At 35.0% G+C, this 25,118-nt stretch overlaps 1 protein-coding gene across 1 annotated transcript; it reads right to left on the bottom strand.

Annotated features, from left to right (window-relative positions):
- Positions 1 to 7,319: 7,319 nt before the first annotated feature.
- On the bottom strand, positions 7,320 to 23,637 carry prtfdc1a (phosphoribosyl transferase domain containing 1a). The gene is made up of 9 exons (XM_002666592.6): positions 23,581 to 23,637; positions 23,336 to 23,442; positions 21,700 to 21,883; positions 18,166 to 18,231; positions 16,373 to 16,390; positions 13,764 to 13,846; positions 13,565 to 13,611; positions 13,347 to 13,423; positions 7,320 to 9,709 (listed from the first exon to the last, which is right to left on the bottom strand). The coding sequence occupies exons 1-9, from the start codon at positions 23,626 to 23,628 to the stop codon at positions 9,662 to 9,664; spliced, it is 678 nt and encodes a 225-aa protein (XP_002666638.2). The 5' UTR covers positions 23,629 to 23,637; the 3' UTR covers positions 7,320 to 9,661.
- Positions 23,638 to 25,118: the final 1,481 nt, after the last annotated feature.

Consider the following 25,118-nt stretch of genomic DNA (forward strand, 5'->3'; position numbering starts at 1 on the left):
CTTGAGCATCCCTATTTGTATATATCTATGCTGTAATGCTACTTGGTGACGATTCGAACTAACTGTGAAATCAATTCATTTGAACGAAATATCAGAACGAACCGATTCGCTTAAAGACTCGCACTTCACAATGCCAAATACATTTGCTATTGACTGGCGTTCACTCACTACAAAAGCCCGCCTACTCTGACTGCCCGCCGGGCCTGATGTCCAATAGCATGCGGTATTCAAATACGCTTGTCGACGTCAACCAACCGGATCTCTCCTTACATAAGAGGCACATGCTTATGTATTCTCTGCTCAATTACTTACAGTCACTATTTATTAATGCGGATTGTGAGTGCTTGTGTAATTCGCTAGTGGCTCAGAAAACCTGTTGTTTTTTAAAGCCTGATTTTAATTTTGTTACGATGTCCATCAGCCAGCAGAGTGTAAATATTTTAGAGATAATATCTCAATCATGCTGCATATATTTTTTTTAGATTAAACTTGTTAGTAAGTATAAACATTTACAGACCGCCATTTTGTTTTCTGTTTACCTTAGAAGATAAACACAAACAGTTATTCACAGCATTTCATGTGGAAATATTATTTAGCAAATATTGTTAAAGTGGAACACATGAAATTAACTTTGTATGGAGTTTTAATTATATTCTACAGGCCTGTAGCCAGCCTATTGAAAGTGGTGATTCTTTTTTTGGAGCTTTTTGCTGTTATTCTCCTCAATTTCTATTAAAATATGAAGCTCATTTTCATGACATAGCACTAATCTAATCTGCATTAGCTTGTCGGATGGTGTTGTATGGTGATCCTAACCACACTTTTTGATGCAACAAAAATATTTCCTACAATTTTGTATAAGTGCTTACCATACAATTTTACCACAAATGTTTAAACTATGATTTTACAGTTTTATAAATAATGTTATGAGATAATAGTTTTACATTTAAATAAAGAGATAAAATAAAGAGAATAAAGAGAAAAAATGCTTATTTTTAAAAAAACAATTTATCATCATGCATTATTTAAAAAAAAAAAACTATTAGGAATCTGTTAAAACTTATTAAAAACCAACTAAAACATTTTAAATCTGTAGCCTGTACAAACTGGCCAGCTCATTTCCTCAGTCAGAATATATAAATTTAAATAAATAAAAATGAAATGCGTCTTAAAGCCTTCTTCTATCGGTTATTTTCACAATTTATGATGGCATATTGTCAAATGTGGGACTAATAAGCTCATATAGGGGCCATATCTGGATTTTGTCAGCGAGGGGTGGCTATGGGTCTGTTCTAAGCTATATATATATATATATCTTTTTTTGAAACTCAAACACTGTCATGAATGCTGGCTTACTTAATTCTTTCATGTTGTTCCAACACAAATCCATTACGTTAACTTAATATTTTTTTTACAAATTTAAGTGGATTAAACATGAAACAATTAAGTTGTGTGGCAATTGTGTTGTTTTAACTTTAAATGAGTAGTTTTTGAACAAACAGAAAAGGTCATTTTTTTGAGTGTATTGCACAACTTTTTTAGGTTACACTTTTTTGGTAAGTATAAACATTTCCTTCGGTTCATTCCGCTGTGGCGACCCCTGCCCTGACTAATAAAGGGACTAAGCCCAAAATTAAATAAATTAATGGATAAACATTTTCATACAGCCATTTTCTTTTCTGTTTATTTCAGAAAAAAAAACACAAGTAGTTTTTTTTTATTATCCACAGCATTTTATGTGCAAACAATATTTATTATTAACTTTATATGAAGTTTTAATTATATTCTAAGCTAGGCTATTTTTTGAAACTCATATTGCACACACTCCCTTCCAAATCTTTCACATTCAGGATAACCTGCTAGTCACAAATCAGACAAACTGTAACAATATTTCCAACATTCCAACAGAATCTTTCTGAGATTTAAGAACATTTCAAGTCTCAAACACCATTATAGCGACACAGAGCGTGGAGTTTTTAGGACAAAAGCAATGGAGGGCACTGTTTTGTTTGCCTCTTTCCACCACAATGCCTCAGGAACAATAGGACAACTCTTGTGACCCGCTCTGAAATAAAAGACTGCTGAATCTCAAAGCACGGCTTTTCTCCTATTGTTTAGAGGCCTGGTGCACTATTGACAAAGACAATGCGAGGTTTACTAGCATTTTGTTAGATATCCTAGTTGATAAAACAGCAGCAATAATACTTTCACTAGTAATATTTTGTATATAATAAACGTTTTATATGTTGCTCTCCACTCTTTAGGACTTGATGTACATTAGTTGTGATTTTATACATAACCAGCTACCAGCTTTTCTCCCCTAAATCATTTACTTTCAGAAAGAGCTAAAACTATATACATTTGCTAGTGATGCAATGCTTACAAGAGTTATACATAAGCCTAATTAAAAGTGTATATATATATATATGAATCTAGAATGAAAACAGTTTTTAAAAAAAGAAAGAAAAGTATTTCTGTGGGTAAAATATGAAATTCCTCATTTGTGGGTTGCTTTGAGTACATGTAAATGTTTAAAAATACATTTATATTTAGTAATTTAGCAGGTTTATGTGTTTCTTCACTCTAAATAAGATGCTTGTATTTACATTGACATCCAAAAATGTTGGATGATGATTATTATTGAATGATCGTATTGTTTAAAGTATGATTATTATAATTTTTCATGTGAGATGTTTTTTAAACCGTATATGAGAGCTTATAGAAGATACAAGACAATGCTGATAAATTAGTCAATTATATTAATATGAATCAAAATGAATTTAATAATATGCTAATAATAGTAAAATGCATACACTATTATATAAATTAAAAGAGACTATTTAACAGTTTATAACCATAATAATGTCTTTTGTAGCACTTTCAGCTCTTTGTGGAAACTCATAAAAGGGCTCTGCTGTTGAAAGAATTCAAAAAATGTGTGAACGCTTGAATTGGTTTATTGACATGTTATCTTTGAGATACACTGTTTCTGCTTAATCCTTTTACTGTCACCGCTACACAGATGGGACATTTTTTAAGAACTGTTATTTATTTATTTATGTAGTTATTTATTTATTGTCTAAACCCAAACTTGTCTTGACAAACTATATGCATTATAACGCATCATTTTCAAGCATGAACCCAAACTGATGATAGAAGGCTTTAAAATTTTTAATTAAACATTTATAAATCACCTATATATTGACATACAGTTGAGGGCAAAACGATTAGCCCTCCAGTGAAATTTAATTTTTTCAGATATTTGGAAAATGAGTTTTGATAGAACAATTAAAATGGTCAAATTATTTCCCCCTTATTTGTATTTTTGTGTTCTTGAGAAAATCATATTTCTTTTTATTTGGCTAAAAAAAAAAAGCATTTTTATTTTATTAACATACTTTTTATATTTCAAAAAATTAAGGTTAACATTATTATCCCCATTGCGATATTTATCAAATATTTCCCAAATGATGTTTAACATAGTAAGTAACTTTTTAAGTCTTTCCTATAATATTTCTTCTCCTGGAGAAAATCTTATTTGTTTTATTTGAGCTAGAATAAAAGTATTTTTTAAATCATAGGTCAAATCATATTAATAGCCTTCTTCATGCAATAATTTAGGAGGGCTAATAATCCTTTTGCTAATAACTATATATATATATATATATATATATATATATATATATATATATATATATATATATATATATATATATAAATATATATATATATATATATATATATATATATATATATATATATATATATATATATATATATACATAATATATATATATGTAATATATATAATATATATAATATATAACCATAATAACCATAACCATAACCAACCATAACCACATAACCAATGCTGTTCACTAACTTGCCTAATTAAACTAGCATAATAAACCTAGAAAAGCCTTTAAAAAGCTGAATACGTTACAAAATAACTCAAATATGGTGTACTGTCTTTTTGAAAAAAGACAAAGAAATTAGCTATTAGAAATGAGGTATAAAAACTATTATGTTTCAACATGTGTTGCAAAAATCTGCTTCAAAAATCTAAAAAATCTAAACAGAACTTCAGAAAACATTTGAAAAAGAATACAATGTATTTATGTTGCTAATATTGTTGCCTTTATGTTGGGCTAATAGCATTGCCTTCAACTGAATGTCAATATGTATTTAAATGCCAAAATATAATTTTCTCCATTTAATTTTATTTTGCCAACTTGCATTAATCAAACATATAGCCTCAACAAAAATCATCTGGGTCAACCCACGAAACCAGGCCATTGGCATCCATTGAGAGATGAAACTGTATCCCGAGTCCCATGGCTAATGTGAAGCTGCAGTGTTTCCTTACTGTGTCTTTTGTACACTTTTGTCGCTCCTCTGGTGATGCTGTATCTGCAGACCCGGCATGAGAAACTCATCCATCTCTTTGTCTGTCATTCAGCAGATCTGGCTTTGGTGCTGCTGGGAGAGGATCTGCAGGTTCCCACAGAGGTGCGGAGCGCTTATCGGCTAGGTAAGCTAACCGTTCCTAAGTGCTGATGTTTGATAAGGGCGAGCGAGTCACAGCCAACACAACAAAGAGGGACTTTGTCGGTTTTGTCACATAGACCTAAAATGCCTCTTTATTAAATGAACAAGAGGTGTTTTTCTTCAGTAATCTGCAGCTATACGTTGGAAACTCTAGCTGGAGGTAAGAGCGCTGTTGGTCCTTCACTTACATTAGCCCACAACACCTGTACTTAGGCCTGTGTGCTTGTATTGTATAGAACAGCAACGCGATACAACATAAACTCGCTTTAGATTGAACTTTTTTTGATACAACACCATGTAAGTTAAACCCTTTTCAAAATCCTGGTGTACTGTGTCTGTGATCAAAACCATACCTGTACTTAACTTTTCTTTTAACACTTGTCACCACTACCAAGCCGATCAATCACAAAGCTTGCGATACACGTTGTTGCAACGTGATGTTACTTTTATTAAGACAGCCTTAACCCTACATCTCATTGGGGGATGAGCATCATACTAAAATGTACGAATGATATTGCACAGATTACTACAAATTAGCCACTAAATAAAAAATGACAAATTGCTGTGATATAGTGTTATAGGGCGACCGTACTGAGCATGGCACCTAACGAACTACAAATCCCATCATGCCGTTTCACTCACACCAGTTGCCGATCACTGTTGTTGACACACATTTAAAAGAAATAAACATTCAAAGCTTGCAGTTTGTCACTTTTGCCAAAATGGATGATGTTTTTGACATCACCTCATACTTCAGTTTCCCACCAAATCATCTGACCAATCAAAAGCTCTCTAGTATCTGACATGTCCTGGCCCATTCAAGACGCTTCTCATTTGATGCACTTTATCTTAACCACTCTCTTTGGCAGAGCTGTTATAGAAATGAAGCGCTATTGGCTGTTCGTTATGTCCCACCCTGTCTTTATGTTTCAGTTGAGATTGTGTCAAATTTGGAGTAAAAGAAATCACATTTTAAAGCTCTTCATGGAACCTTTAATGTGGTCTTGTGAGAAAGAAATGTAATGGTAGGAAACTTTTTGCACAATCATATCTAATATTTTATTAAAAATGGTCTCAAAAGGAAACATGGTCACATTGATCTTTCAAGCTCTGGGCATACAAAAGTCTTCTTTGGGCTTCTCCACACCGTAACTCTCCTGGATGTGGGAAAGACACTAAAGATGGACTCATCAGAGAACATTACATGTTTCACATTGTCCATAGCATAAAAACATAAAGCCACAGCTGCCCAACTCACTTTAGAATTACATGTGCACCTCACCTGGTTTTACCAAAACTGTTTGTCAGGAGCTCAACAGGTTCTTTATACAATACATGGCCGAGCTGCTATAGCCAGGGCCGGAGCAAGCTGAACTGCCGCTCTAGGCAGAAGACGATCACGCCGCCCTCAACCCCAATGTGAAAACGAAAGTGACCGGTTATGAAAATGAAGTGAGGTGTCGCGGAACTCTTTTCCGGCGCTCTATGCGCAGATATAACTGAGGATGCGCGGGTGCTGAGGGAGGGAGGGAGGTAGGTGTCGCGGACTGGAGGACACCGCCCTCTCTATTCTGCCGCCTTATGCGTGGATATAACTGAGGACGCTCAAGTGCTGAGGGAAGGAGGGAGAGAGGTGTCGCAGACACTGCGCTCTTTATTCTTCCGCCCTTTGCGCGGACTAACTGAGGACACGTGGGTGCTGATGGAGGTGACGCTGACGCCACCCTCTCTATTCTATCGTCTATGCGCGAATATATCTGAGGACGCGGGGGAGGTGTCACGGACATAACTGAGGACGCAGATGGTAAGGGAGGTGTCGCAGACACCGCCCTCTCTATACTGCCGCCCTAGGCAACCGCCTAGGTCGCCTCTATGGACGCGGCCCTGGCTATAGCCAAACCTTTGATCAGTCATGGCAAATGCCAAATGTCGGTTTTCAATCGTGCCAGAGTTTCTGTGCAAACTACCAAATGTTGTATTCCGTGTGTTTTGTATTGATGTGATTTAGGAAAACCCAATAGTAAATCATTTTCGTCATGTCATTAAATACACAAATAAGCCTCACAATCTTTTGTAGGACAAATAATAATAATGCGCCGTTATGACCCACTGACTGATTTAATGAAATGAAATGTTTTGCATCTCCAGTGCAGCGCTGCATTCTCCAGTCATGAGGTGCAGTAACTGATGGCAGATGGCGGCTGTTGGCATTTGTACCCGGCTGGCGCCCAGACTGAATCATGGAAAGCTCGGTGTGAGGCACAAACAGCCCTCACTCCACACTTTCAACCAACCGTGCAGGACAATATCATAACCAGATTCAAAAATCACTCTCAAAATACAAAAAGTCTTTCTTTTTTTTTGTGGAAATACTAATGGAATCCTGCAAAATGGTTCAGATTTGGTGTTAAGTATGACTGCAATCGCTAATATGTTGTAGTGAGTTGTGTTATCTAACACTATTGGAGGTGTTAGCAGCTTTTTTAAACTACTTATTACTTGAATAAACGAGGCAGACGTTTCAAGCCGATTGGCTGTAAGTCAGCATATTTAAAGCAGATGAGCTGAAATGAGTTTCTCAGGGAACATCAGCTTTGAGTTCTGTATTAGTACAGTAAATTTCCAGCACAACTATTGCCTGTCTGAAATGTTAGATAACCATCAAGTGTTGTAAAGAAAATCAAATCCTTATGTCATTTATTTTTGTCTGGTTGTACTCTGACAAAAAGGTCAAACCCCAGGCCAGACTGGTAAAAAGGAACCAGCCAAAGTTTCAATAAAATATTTCAATAAATCATCTTTATTCGAGGCTGTTCAGATGTTCTCTGTTTAGCACACTTTTACTTGAATGCAAATACATGTGTTATCTTTCTGGAACCGAATACAAGTGGGAAGGATGGATGGATGGATGAATGACTGGATGGTTGGATTGGTCGAAGGATAAGTGGGTGGATGAATGGATAGATGATAGGATTGGTTATTAGATGGATGGATAGGTGGGTGGTCGAATAGGAGGATGGATGAATAGCTGGATTGACAGTAGGATGGGTGAATAGATGGTAGGATTGGTAAATGAATGGTTGGATGGATGGTTGGACAAGTTGTAGGATGGGTTGGTTGGTTGTTTGTTTGTATGGATTGGAAGTAGGATGGGTGGGTGTATGGATTGGTGGTAGCATGGGTGGGTGGGTGCATGGGTGTATGGATTGGTTGTAGGATGACTAAATGTATAACTGAATAGATGGTAGGATTGGTACATGGATGGTAGGATGGATGGTTGGTTTTTTGTATGGATTGGTTGTAGGATAGGTTGGTGGGTGGGTGTAAGGAATGGTGGTAGGATGGGTGTATGGATTGATGGTAAGATGACTAAATGGACAAATGAATAGAGGGTAGGATTCGTACATGGATGGTAGGATAGTAAAATGGGTGGGTTGGTTGTTTGTATGGATTGGTGGTAGGATGGGTGGGTGCATGGGTGTATGGATTGGTGGTAGGATGACTAAATTGATGAATTAATAGATGATAGGATTATTGAATTGGTGGATGGATGGTAGGATGCATGATTGAATTGGGGGTAGGGTGGGTGGATGTATAGATGGTAGAATTGGTGAATGGATGAATGCATAGAGGGTTGGATTGGCAGTAGGATGGGTGCGTGGGTTGGTGTATGGATTGGAGGTAGGATGACTAAATGGATAAATGAATAGATGATAGGATTGGTTAATTGATGGATGGATGGTAGGATGGATGGATCCCGTTGTACCATTATAGTGCATTTCCACTACAGCATCAAATCTGTGCCCAGTCTTGATGGCAATACTATAAAACAACTGCTTTATGTTGTGGATTGACAATGGATTGACAGTAGGATGTGTGAGTAGATGGATAGATAGTAGGATTGGTACAGTAAATGGATGGTAGGATGGATGGTTGGACAGGCGGTAGGATTGGTTGGTTGTTTGTATGGATTGTATGGTGGTAGGATGGGTGTGTGATTGCTTGGGTGTATGGACTGGTGGTAAGATGACTAAATGGATAAATAAATCAATGGGAGGGTTGGTGAATTGATGAATGGATGAATGAATGGTTGACATTCAGAAAAAGCTCCAATCAGATGCGAATGTCTGCAGCCACGTCTCTGTTTTCAGATGTCTCAGCTTTCCCCAATCCACACTGACACAAAGCAGCAGCGTTTTAAAACCAAATGACCTCTTCAGCGTTTTCAAAACACTCCATTATCAGGGCTCGAAAACTCTGGGGTAGTGTGAACGGAAGACATAACCATAGCGAAACGTATGTGTTTTAAAACTAAAACGTAATAATGTAAAGGGGGCCTGAGAAAATCCAAATAAGCAGCTCAGCTCTCAGAACATAGTAAGTGTATTAATGCACACACACACACACACACTATAATCTGCCGTTTTACTCTATAGAACTACATAAAAAGGCCTATGTAAAGGATTAATGCTGCCAACTGATGATCAACAGTAAAAATGACACATTTTACCTCTTCCCAACAGGGAAAACCACCAACAGTCAAGTTTGCACGATTATATGCATTCATGTCTTCGCAATCAAATCTAATGTCAATATAATGGAAGTCAAAAGGGAAAAAACAGCCACCAACATAATAAAAGGGGAGTTAATTTGAACAGTACACAAGGGTTAACTGATTCTACTGTTTTGTTTTTCTGCTGATCTCCGAAAACCTACTTTTATACAGTTTGCATTGTAAAAAGCAGCATGGATGGATGAATCCATACAGTAAGTGAATGATGTAAGCTTTGGAATGGATACGATGTCTTCAGTGCATAGATGGTCTCTCAAAAAAAGTCATTCTTTCCCAAATGAACAGCTGGGCTCTTACACGAATACAGCATTTAAAACCAATCAGAGAAAGTCTGTTTTCCACATCATATCATGTTTTTAGTATTGCGATATGATTTCACCCAATACATGCAAAACAAATTATATAATATTTCAACGATAATTGAGCATGTCAGTTACAGATATCAGATCTCTGATTGGAGAACACAGTAATCTTGTGTCAGAGCGAGCTTTTCATCTGTTACGGTAATATAAATGTCCATTCCTCTCGAAGGGAGCTTCGTCACACTTTATATTTCTGCTTCCCCGTCTCACTGATGACGCAGATGTGCTGTGAAGGGGAACACATCGCTCACATGAGTCAAGTGATAAATAAAGCAGAAAATAAGACTGTAAAAATAACGCGGCAGAAATGTTTGCTTCTGCTTCTGACCGAGAGATGTTTTCCATCACATTTACAGCTTAAGGAGAGGATTGTACACGTGATGGGTGAGGATGATTAGAGTTTTCTAGGAAAGACGAATGCTGTTCTGCATGCCAGATTTCATTTGGATGTTCACCAAGTGCTGCTCAACGCAATGACATTCATGCTGAAGGTTCAGATGACTGAGATTCATCTCTTATATAATGCTGTTTGATGAGCTTTGAGGTGGAGAGGCTTTTTTTAATGCAGCTTTATAGCATTTACAGTTTTTAGTTACTGGTTATGATTTCAGTTTGTTGTGCTGTGTTTTGATGTCCCACAAACATAGCCAGTCAAACTCCATTTGAAACGTATGTATATATATACACTCACTGGTCACTTTATAGGGTACACATTACTAGTACCGGATTGGACCCCCTTTTGCCTTAAAACTGCCTTAATACTTCATGGCATAGCATTCCTCATAAATTTTGGTCAATATTGACATGGTAGCATCACGCAGTTGCTATCTCTTTATTTTACATTCTCTGTAAACCTTAGAGATGGTTGTGTGTGAAAATCCCAGTAGATTAGCAGTTTCTGAGATATTCAAACAAGCCCGTCTGGCACCATCAACTATGACACACTCAAATACACTTAAATCACCTTTCTTCCCCGTTCTGATGCTGACGGTTTAAACTGCAGCAGATTGTCTTGACCATTGCTGCGTCTGAAACCGCATACTTCCATACTATATAGTACGCTAAAATCAGTATGCGAGCCGAGTAGTATGTCCGAATTCATAGAATTCGAAAATCAGTATGCGAGAAGTACCCGGATGACCTACTACTTCCGGCGAGATTCTGGAGTGCGCATCGCATGCACGCTGCGCTATCCCATGATGCCCCGCGAGCGAATTCATGAATGGGAGTAAAGCGACGCAATTGACGCAGGTAGGTCACGTGGTTATGACAAAATGGCGGATGTAGTACGTCCGAACTTCATTCATACTTTTCACATTCATACTGTATAGAACGTTCTTTTCTAACGGCCGAGTAGTATGTTTAAATTCAAATGCATTACCTACTGAGTAGTAGGCGGTTTCGGACGCAGCCCATGTCTACATGCCTAAATGCATTGAGTTGCTGCTGTGTGATTGGCTAATTAGAAATTTGCATTAACAAGCAGTTGGACAGGTGTACCTAATAAAGTGGCTTGTGAGTGTATATATAAGTCTTGTCGCCTATCCAAGATTTAGGAACAACAAATAATAACTTGACTTCTAGTTGATCATTTGGTATCAGAAGTGGCTTATATGAAAGGCAAAGGCCTCTAGATTACACTTATTTTAACAAAATAAAATATGATCATGCCTTGATTTTTAATGATTTAATTAGAACAGTAAGGTCTGACTTTGCTCAGACACAAGTCTTGTCACTTAACAGAAATAATGTTCAGTATAGAATATAAAGTCCTGCTGCAGTGGAAAAAAGATTTAATATTGTGAATGACTCCCATGAGCTTGGAAGACTGCATCCATACATCTCTGCAATGACTTACATAACTTATTAATAAAGTCATCTGGAATGGCAAAGAAAGTGTTCCTGAAGGACTTCCAGAGTTCATCAAGATTCTTTGGATTCATCAACAATGCCTCCTTCATCTTACTCCAAACATCCTTAATCATGTTCATGTCTGGTGACTGGGCTGGCCAATCCTGGAGCACCTTGACCTTCTTTGCTTTCAGGAACTTTGATGTGGAGGCTGAAGTGTGTGAATGAGCGCTATTCTGCTGAAGAATTTGTCCTCTCCTGTGGTTTGTAATGTATTTGGGCAGCACAGATGACTTGAAACCTCAGGCTGGTGATGTTGTCATCCACTCTGCAGATCTTTCGCACACCCCCATACTGAATGTAGCCCAAAATTATGATTTTTCCTTCACCAAACTTGACTGATTTCTGTGAGAATCTTGGGTGCATGCGGGTTCCAATAGGTCTTCTGCAGTATTTGTGATGATTGGGATGCAGTTCAACAGATGATTTATTGGAAATGATCAACTAACCTAAGTTATTATGTGTTGCTCTAACAATTGGGATTAACGATAAGACTTTTGTCAGGTAGTGTATATATAATAATAATATAAATATATATATATATATTAATTTAAAAATGCTAAACTATTATAACCTTGTCCCAAACACAGCCATTGTTACAATAGAGAGTAAGACTAAACAAAATCAATAAAAAATATATAATAAAATCATCAATGATATATAAAAAACTAAATAAAAAATGCAAATGTGCATATTTTCATGATTCCTTTGTTTTTAAGACTGTCAGAAACACATTCACATTTAACTCTTTATTGTATTGTGTTTTATTTGTGTACTATTACTGTAGTATTTACAATATTAAAACCCATTTCTTGATTTTTTTAGAAGTATATTTTTATTTTTATTATTAAGTGAAAGGTGCTAAGGAAAAAAAGTAACTCTATTGTTGTATAAAAAGTAAAAACACAATCCAACACACTATTAATACTTGCTGAATATTATGTAACAAATGCAATGTTTTGGTAATAAAATAAAATAAGGCTCAGTGGCGCCTCAAATAGTGGCTGTTTCGAGCCCCAGCTGGGTCAGTTGGCATTGAGTGTGTATGGATGTTTCCTAGCACTGGGCTGCAGCTGGTTGGCCATTTGCTGTGTAAAGGCTGATTTATACTTCTGCATTACTTTCGCATAGCCCTTCGCCGTGGCCGTCGGCATCGCTGACGTGCACCTCTCAGAAAAAGTAACTACACGTCGCAACAACGCGTAACACAAGCTCTGTGATTGGTCGGCTTGGTAGCGCTGACGAGTCTGGGCGGGACCGAGAGCCGCGTGAATGGTGCGAGCCTGATGGAGCGATTGTTTACAAGTGTGGAGTCCCGTGAAGGAGCTCTGGATGGAAAGTTTTGTTTTGTGTTTACCTCATAGTTAAAGTTGTTGCACGTCCGCCGGTTCCTGCCACAAAATGAGTGAGTTTGAGCCACTTGTACATCCCGGAAGTGTTCAGGAAAAGCAAACAGCAGTGAAGAAACTCGACACAGAGGAACATTTACACCTCTCTGCCAACTAGCGTTTCAGAAGTGTTAATGCAGACCAACAGAGACAGCGTGCAGAAGTATAAATGCACAGCTACGCGCGTTGCATGCGCCATGGGTTACGCCGGTCACTTGATGCAGAAGTATAAACCAGGCTTAAAACTTGTGTTGGATAAGTTGGCGGTTCATTTCGCTGGGGCGACCCATGATGAATAAAGGGACTAAGCCGAAGGAAAACGAATGAATGAATAAAACAAAACAAAATGGAAAAACTGTCAGGAACCAGAACTGATTCAAAAGTTTGTGGAGACTGGCTGTGCGGATGGATAGATGAATAGATTTTTGCCATGATATTGTGACCAAAGAAATATTGTGCCTTTATTCCATCCTAATGACTTATTTGAAAGCTCATAGAGTTACAAGTATATAAGCTAAATACAACTAAAGCAAAATAGTAAAAAAAAAATGGAAATCATCTTACATTGAGGTCCCTGAAGTATTCATTGTAGTCCAGAGCATAACCCACCACAAAGCGATTAGGAATGACAAATCCAACATCTGCAGAGAAACACAAATAACCAGATCACGTGATCACAGCTATATAAAGATAATCACTCCATCCGCCGTGTGATATTCTGATTCATCACGGCCCATTTGTGCAGGGCGGAAGTAGCATTTGAGCACCCTTGATTTACTCACAGTCTGGAAGCTCTGCCGCGCCGTGAGGAACCCTCTTCACCAGGAGCCTGAGCGAGGAGACACATTAACACTACTAACCAAACACCCACAACCTCGATTAAATCAGAATGATGAAAATGTCAAGATCTGCCACTCTCAGACAGCATGATTTGATTTCAGCTCATGCATCGTCTTAATGTAATTCTCTCTCTCATCTCACCCTGCTACTTTAACCATCTTGGGTTGGAAAGTCTCCACGTGCTGCAAAAGGGCTCTCATGGTCTTTCCTGTGTCCACTATCGCCTGCAGAAAATGAATGCATTGATGTATAGGATTACACTGGAATGGAGATATAGGGCTCTGTTTTAATGATATAAGTGAATGGTCTAAGGATCAAGTCGCAAGTGCACTTAGGACAAAGGTGCCCAAACTCGATCTTGGAGAGCCGGTGTCCTGCGAAGTTTAGTTCCAACCCCAATTAGACACACTTGAACCAGCTAATCAAGCTCTTTCTAGATATACTAGAAACTGATAGACAGGTGTGTTGAAGGAAGATGGAGCTACAGTAAACTAGGCAGGACAGCAGCCCTCCAGGAGTGAGTGTGGGCACTTTTGCAATTTTAAAGAGGGGAAAAACTGTTGACGCACCAAGCGCATGGTCTAGTAGGGTTGTCCTTATTCTCTTAATGAGTTATAGGTGTGTTTTGGAAGAAATTTTCATTGAACCAAATAGAAGCTCATCTCCTATTCCCTTTAAGGCTATGTGTACATTAATCCAGATAAAATCAAAAACGGCGTCTAAAAACGCTCCATATCTACAGTATTGCTTTCAATTATTTCCTTTATCCACACTAAAACAACTGAAAACGTTTTAGTTCAGTATGGCGCATGCGCACAGGTGTAAGACACTGTTGTCTGCATCATACCCGCCGGATGTTTACTACTTGAAAACGTTGCGCCAAAATGTCACAAGTGTCGTCTGCTTCCGTCGCTGAAAAACATCTCTTAGTAAACATTCCATGTCCTTTGAAGACATATGGAGCATGTACAAACTCTTATTTATTTTTAATAAAGCTGTCAGAAGTGACAGCATCCAAAACATCTGTTTTACAATGTCGTCCACTATGTTAACTGAATTGGTCACATGACTGCGTAACATGACTAAAATGCGTCATTGTTTTTGAAAGCCTCCATTTTCACAGTCCCAATTAAAAACAGCGTTTTCAAATGTATCCTTTTTGGATTCAAATTCAGATTTCATTTCCTTTGAATGGCATCATGGTGTGGACAGAAGGCCAAAAAAGAGAGAAAAATATGCGTCTTTAAATGGCATTAGCGTGGAAATGGTCAATGAGCAAGTTACTATTATGCCATGACACATTCCGTTTACATGGCTGACATTGTTAGCGGAAAAACTGAACACGTCACTTGCAAGGAAATGGATTTGACACTGATACGATTGGAAATAGATTTGACACTGATATGGCACGATTGGTCAAATTATTAGCAAATACCATTTGTCATTATTGCAAATATGTAGGTGGGCTAACTTTATGGTTAAATGCATCCGTTATGACATGTAGATATTTTTATATTTATGTAGACAATAATAATCTTTTACATTTTAACATTTATAAATTTTTTTTTATATTTAAAGATGTTTGTGTGCTGCTGCACATCCTTGTGTGTGTAATGAGCAACATGTGCGCAGGGTTTCTCATCCTCAAAAGAACATTATTTGAAAAAGAAGAGTATTTATTTTAAGCAATAATGGTCAAAAATAATATAATAATAAATGGTCAATGTAATGTATCTGTAAATAATAAAGGTGTTCAAATCTTATATAATTAATGTACAAACGTAATAAATAATGAAACTAATTAATCAATTAATTCATTATCAAAATAATATTTATCAAATTAATTAATTAACCAATTAAAACTTTTGACGGACCAAGCGCATAGTCTAATAGGGTTGTCCCTATTCTCTTAGTTAGTTATGAGTGTGTTTTGGAAGAAATTTTCATTTTCATTAAACCAAACAGAGTCTCATCTCCCATTAATATAATAATAAATGGTCAATGTAATGTACCTGTACATAATAAAGGTGTTCAATTCTTATATAATTAATGTACAAACTTAATAAATAATAAACTAATTAATCAATTCATTAATTATTAAATTAATTAAAATCTGTTTTTTTATTGATCAATTAATTAAAAAAAAACCTGACCTCAAGCTTTGAATGCTTGATTCCATAGCACATTTATGCTAAACAAAACATTTTAAGATTTCACTGTTTATAATACATTTTTATTGCTAATTGCAGAAAAAGCTTTGTTTTTTTCAATTTTCACTCAGCTTATTGCAATGTATTTTAGCAGCTTTAAATGTTTAAAATGTATATCAAGCATAATATGCCATTTAAGTGGTACATTTTAATACAGTGTTATGAACCACAGAGCAAATACCAAAAATGGTCATACGACTTCATATGAGAGTTTAATAACATTTAACAAAACCCAAAGTTATGGAAAAACGGATCAGCAGCGCTGTTATTCAATGCAGCGCAGCACAGGGAATGATCTGCATGGGTGATTTCAAACTGGAAAATGTCTGATGTGAAATCTGATCGGAAAGGAAAATACCGTTCTACTCTATTGTTTTCCAGACAAATCCCAGACTACCCTGTCCACAACCATCTTTGTTTATTTCTCTCTTGCATTTGTATATTTGAGTTCAATTTTGCAGTCTTGTTACGTCTTTATGATCTTTTAAATATATTTTCTTTTCCTTTGTTTGTGATAACAATAAATGAACAATGTCTTACCTCCACAATCAAGACGTTCTGTGTGGCATGTCAGAGGGGAAACAGAGAACGTATTAGACTTTAGAGAAGGCATCACACTTAAAACACCCCCAAAAAACAGTATAAAAACAAGTTATCATCAGAATACTATTACCAAACCTACTTTGATTAAAACATGTCTGATATTAATAAAACTGTAAATAGTTTATAAGACAAACGTTCAAAAAGTTCATTTAAATATTTTGCATGCACAACACTGTATGCTAAAATGATGTGTGCATGAGATCGACCAAGGACAAATATTCAAGTACATTTATTTGTTAAGCAAATTTAAATGGCATCTCCAAATCTTTCCAAAAAATAAATATAAATAAATAAATATAAATAAAAATCCAATAAAATATCCAATAAATAAATATATTTATTTATTGGATATTTTATTGGATTTTTATTTATATTTATTTATTTATATTTATTTTTTGGAATTTTTGAAAATTTTATTTTATTTGTAAATGGCGCCTTTCAAGACACACAGAGGTCGCTTTACAATAAGCATCAACAGCCAAGCTAAAACAAATTGAACATTACTAAAACAATCATTGACCAAACAGGTTAAAACACAATAGCGAATATAAAAGTACATGATAAAAAGCATAACAAAAAAACGTTAAAGAAAAGCCTGCTTAAAAAGCTGGGTCTTTAGACGGGATTTAAATGTGTGAAGACTATCACTGCACCTTAGATCTAGGGGAAGCGAGTTTCATAGCCGAGGAGCTATAGAGCTAAAGGATCTGTCTCCCATTGTGCTCAGTCGAGAGCGAGGTGGTACCAGGGTGGAGTTGTTGGCTGATCTAAGCGTACGAGAAGGGGTGTAGATATGGAGAAGTTCGGTGAGATATTGAGGAGCAAAATTATGAAGTGCCTTGAAAGTTAGAAGTAATATTTTAAAATCAATACGATACTTTACTGGAAACTAGTGAAGCTGATGGAGGAGTGGTGTGACATGCTCGTGAGATGGGGTCCTAGAGATGACACGAGCTGCATGGTACTTAACCAGTTGGAGTTTACGAATAAGTTTGGAAGTCCAGAAAGAAGTGCATTACAGTAGTCAAGACGTGAAGTAACTTATGCGTGCATAAGAATTGCTGTGTTATTGGTTGTGAGAGAAGGGCGGAGACGAGTGATATTACGCAGGTGGAAATATGCAGTACGTGTAATATTATTAGTGTGACCTTCAAATGAGTGTGTGCTATCCAAGATGACACCCAAACTTTACCTGCACAGAGGGAAATATTGTGCGGTTATTAATAAAAAAAAATTATATATATATATATATATATATATATATATATATATATATATATATATATATATATATATATATATATATATATATATACATACATATCTATATATATATCTATATATATATATATATATATATATATATATATATATATATATATATATATCTATATATATATATATATATATATATACATACATATATATATATATATATATATATATATATATAAAAAGAGATTATTATTAGTATTAATAATAATAATAAATAATAAATAGTATTATTTTTTTATTTTTTTTATTTTATATATATATATATATATATATATATATATATATATATATATATATATATATATATATATATATATATATATATATATATATATATATATATATATATATATATATATGGGCATATATGATTCACTATCATCCTGGATGTGAATAGGCCACTAATAATACATACAAATACTTTCTTATGAGTAAAAAAAAATCAGGTACAAGACCTTCCCTTTCAGCATGGAGAGGTCGTCTGGCCCGATGATATGCAGATCTTCAGTGGACTGGTCATTCTGTAAAAGAGTGAAAAACCCAGAGGCAGATGTTAAAAAAGGCTCCTGCTGTGGTCCCTGTCAGCACATATGATCATACAGTCAAACAATCCGCGGCTGTACACCCAACAGAGGCTGCGTTTGTCTGTGAGATAATTGGGTCATTTTTTCTGCTCAGGGTCAAGTTGATCATCTGTGAAGGGGTGAAGTGGCTCTTCTGTGCTGGAGATGAACATTCTGGGTCAGTTCAGTAATATAGAGCTGGTGGATGATGAACTCGAGGCTCCTCAGGGGCCCATAAGATTCAGCAGAACAACCAACTATGAAGCCTCAGCCATCCATGACATTCAGCTTGACTTTTATTGTTTTCTTAGTGGATTCTCGCTGTGTGTTTAAGTAAAGCATAAACAACATAGAGTACTAATGGAGCGCATTATATTGGTAGATTAAAGTAGTATATAAATAAACACATATAACGTACAATACTCAATGTTTATTTATAATTATATATAATTCATATTAGTTTATATACAGAAATATATCTCAAAAATAGATGCAGGCTTGTATTTATTTGCATTAATAAACATACACTGCACATACACATACCGGCCACTTTATTAGGTACACTTACTAGTACCAGGTTGGACCCCATTTTGCCTCCAAAACTGCCTTAATCCTTTATGGCATAGATTCAACAAGGTACTGGAAATATTCCTCAGAGATTTTGCACCATATTGACATGATAGCATCACGCAGTTGCAGCAGATTTGTCGGCAGCCTATCCATGAAGTGAATCTCACGTTCCACCACATCCCATAGGTGCTCTATTGATTTGAGATCTGGTGACTGTGAAGGCCATTCGAATACAGTTGACTCATTGAAAATACTCCTTACACCATTACACCACCACCAGCAGCCTGAACCGTTCATACAAGGCAGGATGGATCCATGCTTTCATGTTACTGATGCCAAATTTTGCCCCTACCATCTGAATGTTGCAGCAGAAAGCTTGGCATACCTTGATTGTAATGATTAGTTATTTGAGTTACTGTTGCCTTTCTATCAGCTCGAACCAGTCTGGCCGCTGACCTCTGGCATCAACAAGGCATTTGCGACCACAGAACTGCCAGTAACGGGATATTTTATTTTTTTCGGGGTGGTAAGCATAGAGATTGTTTTGCATGAAAATCCCGATAGATCAACAGTTTCTGAAATACCCAGCCACTCTGGCACCAACAACCATGCCACATTCAAAGTTACTTAAATCGACTTTCTTGTTCTGATGCTCGGTTTGAACTGCAGCAGATCGTCTTGACCATGTCTACATGCCTAAATGCTTTGAGTTGCTGCCATGTGATTGGCTGATTAGAAATTTGTGTTAGGAGCAGTTGGACAGGTGTACCTAATAAAGTGGCCAGTGAGTGTACTGTACATCAATAATGTACACAAAACACATTCTCAAGAAGCAGCAGTTAATATTAATACATAGTACTTCAAAAATGTCATAGTTAATCAGCCATTTTGAACCAATTAATCAAAACAACCAAGTCTACAAATAAAGTATTTATGGATATTCAAAGACTTTACAAAGACTTTAAATTAGAATGTTAGTATTTTTTAATGTGTAAAATAATCACAAACACAAACTGCCTCAACACATTGTCTTGTATTTTGAACAGCATCTTTAAATGTAAAATGTTTTGAAATAATAGTGTCTAATTTTTAAACCAGACTTAGTCTTTTAACTAAAATGCATATCAGTTTAAAAGAAAAAATAATAATTAAATCATTAATAATTAATTAATAATAATAATAAATTATGTACTTAATTTGCTATATAATTTGCTATATATATCAGTGAGATGGTCAGCTCACCCCAAGGCTGGTCAGTTTACCCACTGGCTCAGATCAATTTACCCCTAACCTGGGGCAAATTGAGTGGCATGACCACTATGTCAAATCTTTAAAACAGTTTGTCCAAAATGCATTATCATCATTCCAATTAAAAGGAAACATCCTGAAGTTAAGTTAATAGCTAAAAGTGGCTCAACTACCCCCACTCTCCCTTACTTTCAACATACAAACAGTTCAGATGCAAAAACCTCTAACCTCATCTGGAATTTTCTCCTAGAATAAGTATTTTTTGGGGCCTCTTAAGTTCATGTTCAGTTATTTCATGTTAAAAGCAATGAAAATAACATCATTTGCCATAAAAGTGAAAATACTGAATCAATAGTATGAGAAAAAGGCTTATTTTAGGAGAAAATTTCAGATGGCACTTAGAGGTTTTTGCATCTGAACTCTTCATATAAGACTGAAACTGAATGTGTACTGAGAGTAGATCATATGATAGTGTATTGTATGATTTTTAATTAATAACAAACTCTACAGTCATAACACAAAGCCATTTAGGCCTATTATATTCTCCAGATATAGCTAGTGTGAAATATATATATTCTATCCTTAAAGAGTAAAACTAGAATTATGAACCAGTATTAATCCTATGTCAGGTGAAGAGAAATACATTCTTTGAAACTGACGATGTTGTAGAATGAAACAATTACCTGTAAGGTTCCCTGACGTACATGCTACTTTTTATGGCCATTTTGTTAAACCATAAAGGTAAACAAACTCATCTTGACAGAATCGACAGTGAATAAAGAATGTGTTGTTAAAATGTCTTTGTTAATTGTGTATCCTATCTAATAATTCAAGTTTCAAGTATTCCAACATCCAAGTAGTCCAACAACTGCTTCGGGCAAATGTGCAAAATTACACAGCATTAAAGCGCCCCCTGCTGATCATAGCCAATGAAGGCAACCCATTCATCAACACTTGCGTCAATTTCTTTTAAAACACTTAATATCTTAAATAAACTCATTTACCTGCAAAAATTGTCACACAATAACATAAATAATTATATACAGTAGTAAATACTATAGTTTTCTGAACCACACTATAGTAAAATGTATTACTGTAGGCTACATATTATTTACAGCACGTGAATGCTACAGCATACTGTAATATTAACAATAGTGAACTCTTAAACTGTAATAAATACTGTAGTATACTTATAGTAGTGAACTAGTGTAGAAAACGTACAGTAATGGGCAATTTGTTTACATTATAGCTGTTGTATACAGTATTCATTTTCCTTCAGCTTAGTCCCTTTATTCATCAGGGGTCGCCACAGCTGGAATGAACTGCTAACTTATCCAGTGAATGTTTTACATAGCGATTGCCCATCCAGCTGCAACCCAGTACTGGGAAACATCCATGCACACTTATAATTCTTCTATGGGGCATGTCTTTTGACTTGTGGGGGAAACAGGAGCAACACAGGGAAGAACATACCAACTCTACACAAAAATGCCAACTGATTCAGCCGAGGCTCGAACCAGTGACCTTTATGCTGTGAGGCGACAGCGCCACCCACTGCGCCACCATGCCTCCCTGAAATAATTATTGATTTATTTTTTGTCTCCTTACTAGATAGCTCTTGAAGCGGATGAACTCCACCCTGGTGGTCAGTCTGCTGTTGGTGCTGCGGCTCTGAGCTTTGATGGACTCCACCAGGTCCGAACAGAACTTGTATCCACCCTTCAGGACACACAGAACCATCATGTCATGATGTCCGATGTCCTCAAGGATGTCTCTGGCCAGACACTCGATCCTACAAATCACATCGGATCAGAATGCGGTGAACTGAGGAGGTGATCATGTGATTTCAGAAATTAGATTTAAGGGTCACATGAAGTTAATGTGCAAGGTTGTAGATTAACCCAAATGTGTAGGGAATGTGACTGTTGAGCTCAGAAAGCACGAGATATAAAACAAGCAGACAAACAGATTGAAAAAAACAGACACCGGTACAGCATTTTTTAAAATAGTTATGTACTCCAATCGAAAGGAACACACATATATTTAACAACATTTATCAATATTGATTGATGCTGTGGAAGAACTTTTTATTCATAAATAAGAAAGTACACATTTTAAACATTAATATTACTTACAAATCTTTCTCAATTTGTTTAACAAATCATCATATTAACATACTTTCTAATGCTCATATGTCACTTTTACAGTCATTTAAGACTAGACAAAGCAAATTTATTTATATAGCACATTTCATGCACACTGGCAATTCAAAGTTCTTTGCATAAACATGAATAAAAGACAAACAAATAATATAAAAATAGATGAAAACAGCTTAAAGACAGTTTTTCCATATTTCAAAAACACCAATGTATCATATTTTCTCATTTTACTCTGGGACTTCCCCATTTTAGTGATCACCCCCCCCTCTGTGGACTTTTTCGGTACCTGTAAATCTATTGGACGTCTCCAACAGATTAGATTTTTCACCTTAGATCGAAAAGTTGAGCTTTACATCTCTAATTACGTGCCCCCCAATTTCAACTTCCTTCTGGAAGTAAATCGCACGGCACCTGATTTCTACCCCCTCGCTGTATTTTTTTTATTTTGGAAAAAACATCGTTTTGTGCCAAAGTACTATCATTTAAAATCAAGCTATGCGGTAAACAATTTTGAAACAAGTAAATACAACTTTTTGGATTAGGCTTTACAGAAAATGCTTTTTTAACATTCTTTAAAATATCCCTTTTCAATATTTCTTCTTTAAAATATCCAGTTTAACTCAATGTAATTTCCTGTTAATTGTTACATTTAAAAGCAGGTTTTGAGTTAAAATTAGTACTAATCCTTTTTGGTTGATGCAGAATTCTTAGTTTGAACTATAATAAAATATATCCAAATGATCTGATGATCTACAGTCATGTTCATTTTAAGCTATTCTGTAATATTCTGCTATTAAATGTCTTATATTTTAGAGAAAACCTAGGAGGTAATATTGAGACTAAGGAAAATGACTACAAGTTCCATCATGTATTTTGAAAATTGTGTATACAAACACTATATAAACCCCTCCCCCACCACCACCAACACCACCATGCACCTGAAATTAACTTTAGTAGTACATTAAAGTAAAACAGGAGACATACTGTATAAAAACATATACAAGTAAACACAATATTATCAATTTTCATAATATTTCCTGTATAACTTTAATTTTGATTAGCACAGATTCTAACTGAATGTTTACCTGTTCATGATGACTCCATGAGGGATGTACACACACTCCAGATCTCCCTTGTAATGCTCAGGATAATTAAACAACTCCAAACTGTAACCCGTCCAGCCATCTTTAATCTATATGTCAGACAAAATAAAATAAAAACAATAGACCCACTGTATTTTTTTAGAACTCAAAATTAACAAACATAATCATCTCAGTATTAATTAACACTTAAGACTTTAAAAACAATAATTTGTCAAACTTATATTTACCACAACGCCAGGTTTTTTTCTCTGGTCAGCTGCCATGTCGGTGGACATCTGTGTATTAAACTGATGCTTCTCGAGTGAGCACAAGATGTTGTGACTCCACCCACTTTACATCACTGAACATAAAGGGGTGTGTCCTGAAAGTTTTGATTATTAAAATAAGACATATTTCTCATAAACATTTATAGATGTGTCGTAGTTTAAAAGTCTTGGTTCTATGAATGGTGTTTTTCATTCGTTCACATGAGTCACATGAGTTACATGTTAAATTGAAGTCATGCTGCTCATTACTGGAGAACAGAAACATTCAGCACAACAGAATTTCATTCACTGTAGACTCACTTTGCTGGTTTTTATTTTTTTATTTATTTATTTGAAAATGGTGTGTTATATCATTGTAATAAAACAGCATTGATTACTTACGAGACCAATGTTTATTTAATTATTATTTATTTAGCAGATAGTGACAGTGTGTTTTTATTTTAAAAAGAAATTTAATGAATATTTTTTATTAAAAAAGTATTTAAACAAATGTACCAAACATCATTATATATATATATATATATATATATATATATATATATATATATATATATATATATATATATATATATATATATATATATATACATACATACATACATACATACATATATATATATATATATATATATATATATATATATATATATATATATATATATATATATATATATATATATATATATATAYATACATACATACATACATACATACATATATATATATATATATATATATATATATATATATATATATATATATATATATATATATATATATATATATATATATATATATATATATATATATATTCTCAGAGAATATAGACAATGTATTTTAGTGCAATTATTAAAACACATTCATTTAACAGTTAATTTATTTAACATATTAATTAAAATAAATGTGTGGTGTCCTAACATAACAGAAAGATAATATATTTAGATTCAAAAGAGGCATTGCGAAATAGATAAGTATTTTTTTTTTTAGAAATAAAATGTAATATTTTTATGGTTCACTTGATTTGTCCTCTTTATTAAAATTGTATTCACATTTTTTATGTTAATGCATTTAATATAGTAATATTTCCCCTAACATATATTCATTGGGCTGTACAAGTTATTTTAATAAATGAGTTCTGGTACTGACCACCTGTGATTTATTATTATTTTTTTTTATTATCAAATATTTCCCAAATAATATTTAACAGAGCACGGAGTATGTCAGTGTATGTAGTTTCAGAGTATGCCTTTTTTTCCTCAAGAAAAAGTCTTATTTGTTAATAGCAGTTTTTTAATTTTTTAAAAACATTTTAGGGTCTATATTATAACCCCCCTTAAGCAATATTTATTTTCAATAGTCTACAGAACAAACCATCATTAAATAATGACACCTAATTACCCTAACTAGCCCAATTACCCTAATCTATAAACCTTTAAATGTGACTTTAAGCTGAATACTAGTGTCATCATGGGAAAGATAAAAGAAATCAGTTTGTGTGT

This window comes from Danio rerio, chromosome 24 (assembly GCF_049306965.1).
Source record: "Danio rerio strain Tuebingen ecotype United States chromosome 24, GRCz12tu, whole genome shotgun sequence".
NCBI classification, from domain to species: Eukaryota; Metazoa; Chordata; class Actinopteri; order Cypriniformes; family Danionidae; genus Danio; species Danio rerio.